The sequence below is a fragment of the Tamandua tetradactyla genome, chromosome 16 (assembly GCF_023851605.1).
Source record: "Tamandua tetradactyla isolate mTamTet1 chromosome 16, mTamTet1.pri, whole genome shotgun sequence".
Lineage (NCBI taxonomy): Eukaryota > Metazoa > Chordata > Mammalia > Pilosa > Myrmecophagidae > Tamandua > Tamandua tetradactyla.
The window spans coordinates 14,025,378-14,038,925 of NC_135342.1; the positions used below are offsets into that span (position 1 = coordinate 14,025,378).

The 13,548-nt window shown below is 39.0% G+C and overlaps 1 protein-coding gene across 3 annotated transcripts in view; it reads right to left on the bottom strand.

The window, feature by feature from the left end:
• The window catches only part of SAE1 (SUMO1 activating enzyme subunit 1), a 103,185-nt gene that overhangs the window by 40,261 nt on the left and 49,376 nt on the right, over nt 1-13,548 (bottom strand). For all 3 annotated transcript variants that reach the window (XM_077131337.1, XM_077131338.1, XM_077131339.1), the window contains exon 6: nt 9,495-9,600. In XM_077131337.1, coding sequence (XP_076987452.1) covers nt 9,495-9,600 — 106 coding nt within the window. The remainder of the gene's footprint in view (nt 1-9,494; nt 9,601-13,548) is intronic.

A 13,548-nucleotide genomic window follows, 5' to 3' on the forward strand; every position in this document is an offset into this window, starting at 1 on the left:
TTTTTCTCTATATTAACATTCTATATCTTTTTCTGTTGTTTTGCTAGTTCTTTTCCTAAATCGATGCAAATGTACTAAGAAATGATGATCATGCACCTATGTGATGATGTTAAGAATTACTGATTGCATATGTAGAATGGAATGATTTCTAAATGTTGTGTTAATTTCTTTTTTTTTTCTTTAATTAATTAAAAAAAAAGTTTACTACTCAACTTGTAGGTTCCCCAAGGCCATTCCACACCCTGATTTCTGAATGTTACTAAGGTTTGACTACTTCACAATAACAGCACTTTTAATCACATCAATTTCAGGTGTGCTTATCTTGATACAATCCTTCCTTGTCCTTTTCAACATGTGATTGTAAAATGTTCTGAAGAGGGCCAAAGAGGAGAACGGGAACGTTATACACCTGGCACTGACTGATAGTCATGATATTCCTCATCATCCTTAGAGGTCAGGAAAGGAGGTACTGTCCCCCAGCAACCTTACAGGTCAGGAGTCAGACTGGGAAGTTCACACACCAAAAGTCATCCCAGCTAAGGTTAAGGGGGGAGCTGTGATCTGAGCTCAGGACTGCGAGCCTCCAAAACCTATGCTTTTTTTCCCTTGAAAGAGAATTGCCCACCACTATATGGGCTGTACTTTTTAAAAAATTATTTTATTTATATATATTATATATTACATATTCACATACCATGAAATCATCCAATCTGTACAATCAATGGTTCACAATACCATCATATAGTTGTGCATTTACCACAATCAACTTTTATTTTACTTTTCGTGAAAAATAACATATATACAAAAGAGCAATAAATTTCAAAGCACATCACAGCAATTAGTTATAAAACAGATTTTCAGAGTTTGTACAGGTTACAATTCCACAATTTTAGGTTTTTACTTGTAGCTGTTCTAAGATACTGGAGACAAAGTGAAATATCAATATAATCATTCAGCAATCACACTAATTTGTTAAACCCCACCTTCTCTGCATAACTCCATCATCATTTTGATTTTTCTCCCACTCTTTAGGGGCATTTGGGCTATGCGATGGGCTGCATTTTTAATGCTACTGACTGAAGATCACATCCAAGCTGGGCAGATGAGAAAAATTTGATTCTAACTAAAATCAAGTCTGCATGGGTCGTTCAGTAGTTCAAGAGAAGAATGTTCACATGCCATGAGGGAAACCCAGGTTCAATTTCTAGCCCATGAAACACCACCAAAAAAAAATCAAACCTCAGAACTAACTGGAGGATATTCTGTTTAAATTAATAAAATGACTGATTCTTAGAATTTTTTTTTTTTTTTTTTTTTTTTTAAAGAAAGAAAGACAGAGAAGGAAGGAAGGATGGAAGGAAGGAAGGGAGGAAGAAAGGGAAACATCTTTAAACATTTTCTTATTTTATTATATTTTGTTTGTTTGTTTGTTTTTTACATGGGCTGGGGCCGGGAATCGAACCGGGGTCCTCCGGCATGGCAGGCAAGCACTCTTGCCCGCTGAGCCACCGCGGCCCGCCCAGATTCTTAGAATTTTTTTAAAGTATTATTAAAATGGGTAAAGTTTCTGGTATAAATTGTACCTCAAAGAAGTTAACAGTGGAGATTAGAATCAAGATGGCGGCTTAGCAATGTGCACATTTTAGTTTGTCCTCCAGAATAACTACTAAATAATCAGAAACAGTACAGAACAGCTCCTGGGGCCACGTCAGTGATTGGACACACAGAGTACCCCAGTCTGGACCAGCTGGAGCAGCTGCGAGCCCCCCCAGAACCGTGAGTTCCCCAAGACACGGCGGCCAGTGCCCCTCCCCCACAGGCTGCTTCCCAGAGGGGAAAGGAAAGAGACTTTACCAGCAGCAGGGGCTTAGCCCAACCAAACACCAATTGTGGCATTAATTAACAAATTCTGACTACTAAAAATAGGCCCCCAGCTCAGGTGAACCTGGCCAAAGTGGAGGTAACTCATTTTTGTCCAGGCACCAAGGGAGCAGGGCTGATGGAAAAAGGCAAAAAAAAAAAAGGAAACAGAGGTTTTAATGGGTGTGTTTGTACAAAGGCTTGATTGCCTCTGGATTCAGTGGCAGGGCTCCTCAGGCTGCAACTGCCCCAGGCATAGGCAGAAACAAGCTCGTTTGAGGGACTGTCTGGAATCTGTGCCTTCCCCAGGGGAGGGGTGAAGTCCAATTCAGGTGGAATCCCTCCCTCAAGGAATTCAGACACCAGGGCTTGGTAATTTCAAGCCATTAAAACCAGACTACAACCTCTCCTCTGCCTCCACCACACCCCAGCAGGGAGAGCCTGCCAAAGTTAAAGGTACAGCATCATCTTATGCTAGTGGGACCTGCAGGCAGACAAGCGCCACATGCTGGGCACGATAAGAAAAACAGAGCCCAGAGACTTCACATGAAAGTCTTTCAATCTGGTGGGTCTCACCCTCAGGGAAAACTGGCGCAGGTGACTCTTCCCCCTGACAGGAGGCCTGTTTGGTCTGGGAAAATTCGGCTGGGTGGGGGGAAAAAGGCACCACACAAGCAAGGCAAGAAACAAGAAAACAAGAACTGAAAAGTTCTCCTCTGTTAAACAAAACCTAAGCTAGAGGTCCATAAAAAGCTGAACTGAATGTCAAAGAACAGATAGACAACAAATTCATCCAGCAAGAAAACCCTAGGTAAAAAAAATGAAAGCAATCTTCAGAATAAACTAATTAAAGTAATTATGTGCCCAGACGCCAGCAAAAAATAACAACTCACACTAGGAAAACTGAAGATATGGCCCAGTCAAAGGAGCAAACCAACAATTCAAATGAGATACAGGAGCTAAAACAATTAATTCAGACTGTACGAACAGACATGGAAAACCTCATCAAAAACCAACTCGATGAACTGAGAGAGGATATAAAGAAGGCAAGCAATGAACAAAAAGAAGAAATCAAAAGTCTGAAAAAAATCACAGGACTTATGGGAATGAAAGGCACAGTAGAAGAGATGAAAGAAACAATGGAAACCTACGAACGTAGATTTCAAGAGGCAGAAGATAGGATTAATGAACTGGAGGACGGAACATCTGAAATCCAACAAGAAAAAGAAAATATAGGAGGAAAAAAATGGAAAAATATGAGCAGGGACTCAGGGAACTGCAGGACAATATGAAGGGCACAAATATACGTGTTGTGGGTGTCCCAGAAGGAGAAGAGAAGGGAAAAGGAGGAGAAAAACTAATAGAGGAAATTATCACTGAAAATTTCCCAACTCTTATGAAAGACTTAAAATTACTGATTGAAGAAGTGCAGAGTACCACAAAGAGAATAGATCCAAATAGACATACTACAAGACATTTACTAATCAGAATGTCGGAGGTCAAAGAGAAAGAATCTTGAAAGCAACAAGAGAAAAGCAATCCATCACATACAAAGGAAGCCCAATAAGAGTATGCGTAGATTTCTCAGCAGAAACTGTGGAGGCGAGAAGACAGTGGGATGATATACTTAAATTATTAAAAGAGAAAAACTGCCAAACAAGAATTGCATATCCACCAAAATTGTCCTTCAAAAATGAGGGAGAAATTAAAACATTTTCAGACAAAAATCACTGAGAGAATATGTGACCAAGACAGCAGCTCTGCAAGAAATACTAAAGGGAGCACTAGAGACAGATACGAAAAGACAGAAAAGAGAGGTGTGGAGAAGAGTGTAGAAAGGAAGATTATGTGTAAAGGTAAAAAGAAGGAAAATTAGATGTGACATATAAAATCCAAAAGGCAAAATGGTAGAAGAAAGTACTACCCATGCAGTAATAACACCAAATGTTAATGGATTCAACTCCCCAATCAAAAGACATAGACTGGCAGAATGGATTAAAAAACAGGACCCATCTATATGCTGTCTCTACTCAAAGGACATGAGGGCAAAACGGAGATTTGCACACCAATGTTTATAGCAGCATTATTTAAAGTTACCAAGACATGGAAACAGCCAAAATGTCCATCAACAGACAGGTGGCTAAATAAACTGTGATATATACATACGATGAAATATTATGCAGCTGTAAGACAGAATAAAGTTATGAAGTATGTAACAACATGGATGGACCTTAAGGACATTATGCTGAGTGAGATTAGCCAAAAACAAAACGACAAATACTGTATAGTCTCACTGATATGAACTGACATTAGTGAATAAACTTGGAATATTTCCTTGGTAACAGAGACCATCAGGAGATAGAAATACGGTCAGATATTGAGTAACTGGAGCTGAAGGGATACAGATTGTGCAACAGGACTGAATATAAAAACTCAGAAATGGACAGCACAATACTACCTAACTGTAATACAATTATGTTAAAACACTGAATGAAGCTGCATGTGAGAATGATAGAGGGAGGAGGGCTGGGGCATAAATGAAATCACAAAGAAAGATAGATGATAAAGATTGAGATGGTATAATCTAGGAATGCCTAGAATGTATAATGATAGTGAGTAACTGTACAAATTTAAAAATGTTTTTGCATGAGGAAGAACAAAGGAATGTCATTACTGCAGGGTGCTGAAAATAGATGGTAATCAATATTTTAAAATTTCAACTTATGTGTGAGACAAAAGCAAAAAATGTTTATTTGGTACAAAATTTATATTTTGACTAGTTCATCTTCTAATATAACTTATAGATAGTTGGCTGAACAACATAAGTACATGGAACCTTGGGTAGGACATGAGATTTTGTTAGTTTGTCCAGAGTGATGTCCCGATGAATCCCAGAGTGATTTGATCAGTGAGTCGAAAAGTATTTGCAAAGTCCCCTTTGGGGAATGGTGAGAATGGGGGAAAATTCAACCTCTCCAAGTTGAATCTTTGATATTCTCACAAGCAGTGTGGACAACCAAAGCTATAGGCTAAACCCCCAGTCTTGGGGGTTGTTCATATGAATCTTAACCCCCCAAAGGATAGGTCAAGCCTGCTTAAAATTAGCCCTAAGAGTCACCCCCAAGAGAGCTTCTTTTGCTGCTCAGATGTGGCCTCTCTCTCCAGCCAACACAACAAGCAAACTCACCACCCTCCCCCTGTCTACGTGGGACATGACTCCCAGCGGTGTGGATCTTCCTGGCAATGTGGGACAGAAATCCTAGAATGAGCTGACACTCAGCATCAAAGAATTAAGAAAAACCCTAGAATGAGCTGAGGCTTAGCATCAAGGGATTGAGAAAACCTTCTCCACCAAAAGGGGGAAGAGTGAAATGAGACAAAGTGGCAATGGCTGAGAGATTCCAAACAGAGTTGAGAGGTTATCCTGGAGGTTATTCTTACGCATTAAATAGATATCACCTTGTTATTCAAGATGTAATGGAGAGGCTGGAGGGAACTGCCTGAAAATGTAGAGCTGTGTTCCAGTAGCCATGTTTCTTGAAGATGATTGTATAACGATATAGCTTCCACAATGTGACTGTGTGATTGTGAAAACCTTGTGTCTGATGCTCTTTTTATCTACCTTGTCAATAAACGAGTAGAACATATGGAATAAAAATAAATAATAGGGGGAACAAATGTTAAAATAAACTTAGTTTGAAATGCCAGTGATAAATGAAAGTGAGGGATAAGGGATATGGTATGTATAATCTTTTTTTTCCTGTTATTGTTTTTTTTCTTTTTCTGTTGTCTTTTTCTTTCTTTTTCTGAATTGATGGAAATGTTCTAAGAAATGATGCATATGCAACTATGTGATGATACTGAGAATTACTGAATATATATGTAGAACAGAATTATATGTTAATGTTTAATGTTTTTGTTTATTCTTAATTTTTTTTAATTAATAAATAATTTTTTTAAAATTTAGTTTGAAATGCTAGTGATCAATGAAAGGGAGGGGTAAGGGGTATAGTATGTAAAATTTTTTTTTCTGTTTTCGTTTTATTTTCTGTTGTCTTTTTATTCCTTTTTCTGAATTGATGCAAATGTTCTAAGAACTGATCATGATGATGAATATGCAACTATGTGATGATACTGTGAATTACTGCTTATATATGTAGAACAGAATGAGCATATATTAGGAATGTTTGTGTTTCCTGTAATTTTTTTTTAATTAATAAAAAATTAAAAAAAACAAAACAAAACAAACATCTACTACACAGTTAGAAGGCACACACGCCAAAAGAAGCACCAAACTTCATGGATAATACAGTTCTATAGTACTTGCTCTGTGCAGAGGGTTCCACCTGTACGAATTGACCCACACCTCACAAAAACCCTCTGACTCAAGTCCTATCACAGCCCCATCTTCACAGGGGAATCTGAGGTTCAGAAAATCTCAATATCATTCATCTAAAAAACTACTGAAACAAGGAATGAAAGACCGGTCTGTTTAAGTCCAAAGCTCCCAATCCGAGGGACTATGTGTAGCTAGCTCCCTGCCAGATGGGCCAGAATGTTAAGGCTACTACTCCATCATCAACAACCTATCCACACCCCCAGCCCCTTTAACCTGCGATGGTCCATACTTTCCTAAGAAGAGTATTAGTTTTGCCTTCCCAGTTCAATGATTGCTCCCTGAGGGCAGGAATGGCCCTTTTCATCTGTAAAACGATTATAAGTAGCTATCTCATAGGGTTGTTGCTAGGATTCAATGAGCTAATACATGTAGAAAGCTGACATCGCAGTCTGGGAGGTACTAGAATTTCAAATCTCACACATTTAGACTTAAAAGACAATTCTTGTTCAGGTCCAAACTCCTTTGCCATTTACAATTTCTGTGCTCTTGAGCAAAACACTTAGCCTCTCTGGATATCCATTTCCTCATCTCAAGAAACTAAAATTGGGAATAATTTCCACCCTATCTACCACAAGGGCATTGTGATGATAGGAGGGATCACAAACATTTCTGCAAAGTACATGGGGTTAGAACAGGGTTTCTCAACAGTGGCACAACTGACATTTTCAGCCAAATATCTCTTTTACTGTGGAGGACTGTCTTGTACACAGAAGAACATTTAGCAACACCCCTGGCCTCTAACCACTAGATGCCAACGATACAAGCTGCCCAACAGTGAGAACCAAAAATGTCTTCAGACATAGCTGAATGTCCTCTGTGGGGCAAAATCAACCCAGGTTGATAATCAGGTACTTTTAACCTCAATTACAGTTGCTAAGATCCAGACCTCACCACCATGGATTAAGTGTTTCCCAGAGAAGTTTAGAAGTATTTAGGACCATGTTCACCATAAGGCCTCCATAAACAGACAGTAGACTTCTGCCTCCTAAGATTCTATGGATCAAGAAGATGAGATCAGTTACATATAACTTTCTCCAAAGATCTTCTGATCCATGATCAGAACAACTGACTTACATCTGGATTTATATCTTATTATTTATCATCTTCTTTTCTTACTGCATATGTTTTGTGTGGTTCAAGGTATTAAGCTGTTTAACTCGTCTTAAAAAATCACTCTGGTTAATGCCCTGATGAATCCCAGAGTGATTCAATCAGTGAGTGGAAAAGTATTTACAAAGTCCCCTTTGGGGAATGGTGAGAACGGGGAGAAATTTCCCTTACCCAAGTTGAATTCTTGATATTCTCACAAGCACTGTGGACAACCAAAGCTATAGGCTGAGCCCCCAGTTTTGGGGTTTGTTCATATGAAACTTAAGCCCCCAAAGGATAGGTCAAGCCTACTTAAAATTAGGCCTAAGAGTCACCCCCAAGAAAACCTCTTTTGTTGCTCAGATGTGGCCTCTCTCTCCAGCCAACAACAGCAAACTCACTGCCCTCCCCCTGGCTACATGGGACATGACTCCCAGGGGTGTGGACCTTCCTGGCAACGTGGGACAGAAATCCTAAAATGAGCTGAGACCCAGCATCAAGGGATTGAGAAAACCTTCTCGACCAAAAGGGAGAAGAGTGAAATGAGACAAAGTATCAATGGCTGAGATATTCCAAACAGAGCTGAGAGGTTATCCTGGAGGTTATTCCTATGCATTAAGTAGATATCACCTTGTTATCCAAGATGTAATGGAGAGGCTGGAGGGAACTGCCTGAAAATGTAGAGCTGTGTTCCAGTAGCCATGTTTCTTGAAGATGATTGTATAATGATATAGCTTCCACAATGTGACTGCGTGATTGTGAAAACCTTGTGTCTGATGATCCTTTTATCTACCTTGTCAACAAACGAGTAGAACATATGGAATAAAAATAAATAATAGGGGGAACAAATGTTAAAATAAATTTAGCTTGAAATGCTAGTGATCAATGAATGGGAGGGGTAAGGGGTATGGTACGTATAATCTTTTTTTTTTTCTGTTTTCCTTTTATTTCTTTTTCTGTTGTCTTTTTACTTATTTTTCTGAATTGATGCAAATGTCCTAAGAAATGATCATGAGGATGAATATGCAACTACGCAATGATATTGTGAATTACTGATTATATATGCAGAACAGAAGGATCATATGTTAAGAATGTTCTTGTTCGTTAAATTTTTTTTTTAATTAATAAATAAAAAAATTGTTTTAAAAAGAGTTCCTGCTTCACAGAATTATTCCTGGGTTTATGTGCAAGGACAGTGACTTCACTTGCCATAATGGAACTAGTGGCAAATCTATCTATGGGGAGAAGTCTGATGATAAGAACTTCATTTTGAAGCATACGTGCCCTGGCAACTTGTTCACGGCCAATACTGGATCCAATATAAATGGTTCCCAGTTTTTTCATCCACACTAAGACTCAGTGGTTGGATGGCAAACCTGTGGTTTTTGGCAAGGTTAAAGAGGGCATGAATACTGTGGAAGCCATGGAGAGCTCTGTATCCAGGAATGGCAAGAACAGCAAGATCACCACTGCCAATTATGGACAAATCTAATAAGTTTGGATTTGTGTCTTGTCTTAATCAGCAGACCATTCCTTCCATAGCTTGGGAGAGTGTCCCACTTTCCCTGGTCTACCTCAGTATCCTATTGTTGTGTTCTTCCTGTAGTTCTCTGAAGTTCTATCTTTCCCTTCCAAGTCTAGCTGGATTGCACAGTTAAATTTATGATTATGAACTAAAAACTTAAAACAACCAAAAACAAAAAAAAATTAAGAGGAAACAAACAAAAAGCAAAACAAAACAAAAAAACAACACCTTTCAGGATTTTGATTGTTTTTGAAGTCAATGAAGAATTCTGAAGAGGGAAAGTGGTGAAGAAAAGTTGCATGATTGATGACACTTATCTCAGGCTCAATTTTGAGGACAGTTCATTTCAATGACAAAAAAGCCAAAGTCTTTAAGAATCCAGAGTTCAAATGACAGGCCTTATCCCCATTCCCTCTGCCTTTCTCAAGAAAGGCACTTCTTGAGAAAGTGCCTTTTCTGAGAATGTGCAAGTGTCACTGAGAATATGCAAATGAGGAGCATTTGCAGCTATAGGGGGCCTCAATTCAGGGTAAACATCAAGAAAATATTTAGAGCCTACGGCCACACTTGAAAAAGAAAGTACAAAGCCCTCACTGGGAAAGTTCTGTCTTGAGCCCTTACCTTGAAGGAGAAAGTAATCAGAAGTTGTGCGCTTCAGAGTGGATTTTGCTTTGTCAGTGCTCCAGTCAACCTCCAGAGCTTCTTTAACTGGACAGAAGACGACTTTCTGTTAAAAGGGGGGATAAAAGGAAAAACTGCTTAGGGATAGAATATGTTGGCTTCACATCACAAGCAGGAGCTCTTCTCCATCTCAGACAAACTTCATTATTTACTGTTCATTAAAAGAAATCAAGACCTATTCAAATCCAGCAAACACTTACTGAGCACTTGGATGCACTCCTCCGGGCACTCGAGACACAGACATGCGTAAGATATACACCCTGGGTATATCTAGTTCCATTCTGGGTTTAAAACTGGCTGCATCTATACTACAGAAATATTTGCCCAAGTGAACAAAATTTGCTTCTAAGGATATTCAATAAAACCTTCTCTGTAATAGCAAACAAAAAAGTAAAGGTTCATTAGGAAAGAAATGGCTTAACTGATGATGATGGATAACAATAATAAATAACAGCAGGAAAAACATTAAGCAAGAGGAATGGAACAAAAGCTCCAGGCTGTGGTAGGAGGAAGTATGGCTGAAACCTTTTAAGCTGAATCAAATTATTTTGAAAAATGTCATGATATATACTTGATTTTGAAATACAAATATTTGCTTTCTAATTTAAAACAGTAGGTAAATATTGTATGTGCTCCTCCCAAAAGGTTAGGAAATAAAAACATGACCAAGAAAATGGTTTTCTTACCCTTCCTGAACAATTCAATCCAAAAGCCATTTGCTGGGGCAGAGAAAGGGCAGGGAAGATTATACAACAGTGTACACTGGAGGTTTAGGTGGTCTGGCCAGAAGGGTCAGAGCAGGGTGGGGTCCAAAGGGCATCCCCACAGGGATAACAGGAAACTAGTTACATGCAAAGCTTGAATCAACAAGTACATATATCAAAAATCCTGGTAACCGGGTTTTTGACAAAGAAGTAAATTCGAAATATGCAAAGGGAGAAAGCCAGAGTGAACCCTGTGGTGGGAAATATTGGTGTGAACTCATTATTTTCTATGCATATATATATATACACACAAAGAGACAGAAGAGAAATCAGTGTAGATACAAAGGAAATACAGGTGTGTATTTACATACAAATATTAACTTGTCATGGTCACTGGAGGATAGAAAAGCAATGACACCCTGGTTAAAATAAGCACATCTAGACCCCAGATCTTGGCTTCTAACTACCATCCTCACTTACCAGAAAGTGAAATTTCTCCTTGGAGAAACTGCTGATTTCAAAATTGGAACAGGGAGAATATGAGAGGAGTCTAGGATATCTTATTATGCCGGAAAGTAAAGAAACGCTCAAAGAATGATGGGGACATGTCAAAAGGAAAGAGGAGCCAGCTTGAAGGGGATACCACTGGACAATCTGGGACTATGAACAGATAAAAGTAAATAACAACAGTAAAAGAACGTTTTAGGTAAAATGAATTCATTTGTTCACAGACACAAACCTAATCAATTAATTTAAAAGTCTGATAAGGAACAGGATAACTTACATCTTTTCAAAGTACCGTTCCATATAGTACATGCTAACCACACAGGGAAAAATGTTAACTTTTCAAAGGAAAAGCCAAGCAAACATCATCTTGCTTGAGTGACTAAAGTTATAATACCCTCAGCACAGGGGTATGTCGAAATCATGCATCACACTATTGGATGCAACAAAGAAGCATCCATCCTGTGACATTCCCACCAAAGATGCATAACTGGAATCTAACCACAAGGAAGCATCATATAAACGCAAACTAAGGGACCTTTTACAGAACAACTGGTTTGTAATGTTCAAAAGCATCATGAAAATCTAGATGCACGCATGCTCCTGAACTGGATCCTTTTGCCATAATTAAAAACCGGTAATAAATTAAAAAAAACTATTGAACAACTGGTAAAACCTGAATAAAGTCTGAGGATTAAATGATAGTGATGTACTAGTGTGAACTTCCTGATTTTGACGGTTGTTTTACGGTTATGTAAGAGAATACCTTGTTAAAAAAATACAGAATGAAATATTTGGGAGTGATGGGGCCTCATATGGTTCAGAAAGAAATAATTCTTAGTACTACATGTGGTACTTTTTGTAAAGTTTAAGATGTTGTGTGTGCATGTATTTCAAGCATATAGAAGTGTCTCTCTCTTCCTCTCTTCTCTTTCTATACACATACACACACTAATACCAGATATTTAAAAAAAGAGAGAGAAGTAAACAGTATAATTTAAGAAGTTAAGTAAGCCAAGATCTATCAGCTAGCAGGCATTTTATACAGCTCACTAAGGAACAAAATGGATTTGATAGATGAAAGTTCAAATTGCTAGAGAAGATTAAACAGTCACGGTTTTTAGGTGGCTTTCTGTCTCCCCAGAATCACTCCTTCATGGTCTGGATCCATCATAAAAGCTGGTATATAAGATGCTTGTCCTGCCCTCAAACCTTTTGGTCATGGGTCTGTTTGACCTCAAAAATACGTCATATAGTCAGCCTAGTGATATTTAAGGCCTAGTACAGTTGACCAGATCCTTCTTAAGTCCTAAAATATAGATCAAGCCATCAAGGGAATGGTCTGAGAATGCCAACAAAATGAGAAAACAAAGTCTATCCAGCTTTTAAACACTATCAAGATCTTAATTCAGAGTCCTTCCTTTTGCCTGGCTAAGAGCAAAGCTAAGAACCCACTAATACATTAAGGCCATTACATGACGAATGGAAGAGAAAAGTCATGTTTCGGGGTCTCTGTCCCAGGCAACCCTACCCCTAACACTTTCAGAGCCTGGGGGAAGAGTATAAACGGAGACCCTCCTATCATGTCTACACATTTTAGTTACAAATCATACTAACGAGCTATTACCTAATGTATGTTATAGTTGTTAACCTTGACAAATGTTTCTTCTTTATAGAAACTACATAGAACGCCAGGCTGAAATTTGGAATTCTCACACTCCTTGGAATTCTGTGCCAAAGACGGTATACCAGGGAAGGTGACTCCCATCCTTTTCCCCTTCTCTTCCCACCACTTCTGTTTCTGTTCCACAAATCAAGGGGCTTTGTGTCTGAGGATGAACAACCTAGCTCACAGGTCCAAGCCTATTCTCTCCCTCCCAAAACAGCCACCTTATAGGGCTAAGCACGTAGACAGTGTGGCAAGACCTATAGTACAGAGGAGGACCAAAGCAGCCACCTATACAGGCCTGGGGAGGGAGCTGGAGGTTTTTCGAGTAGGAGGGATCACAGGTGCCCAGATGTGATCTAGAACTGGCAGGAAGGACTCAACTCCTCAGACCCATGGAATCCTCACCCTGTGAGGAATGGTTAGAAGAAGGTTAGAGTAAGACTTTCTAGAGTACTGGGGCCAAGGCTAGAGGCAGAACTATTCCCAGTCAATAACTTGTCACTTTAAGCAAATTAAAATATTCATCTTGGGCCTGTCTGTGGCAGACAATTTTTGAGGAAGTTCCTACTATCTGGGGAGAGGGCCCCCAATGACCTATTCTATAATGTGTGTACTAGTACTCCAGCCACAGGTGACAGAGCCAGAAGACATCACCTGGCACAAGCCAGGCCAATCATATTCTTTCTCCTAGGAATTAAGAATTTGAAAGGTGGCATATGAAAACACAGTAGTAACAAGGCTCTGAGAAAAAAGGCCATAAATTCCAACTGTCCCTGAGGCTCCCAAGTTGCTCTGAGTCTTACTTTTCTCAGATCACAATGGTTATTCAATGCCTCTTGTGGTATTCTAGCATCCATTCAATTTAATGCCCCCTTTTGTTCAAATTACCAAAGTTTGCTACTGTTACTCATAACAATTAAAAAATAAAACAAAACTGAACTAAATCACTTAATCTCTAGGAGGATGGACGAAACAGGCAGTACTTGCCCTATCCCCTGCACTGGCATTCAGATTTATAAAAAAACACCCAACAGTACTTTTCAGGGATGAAAAGCCTTCCAGGTGAGACACCTGACAAAGTACCTGCAAGGCAATAGCATTCACTATCCATACCTGG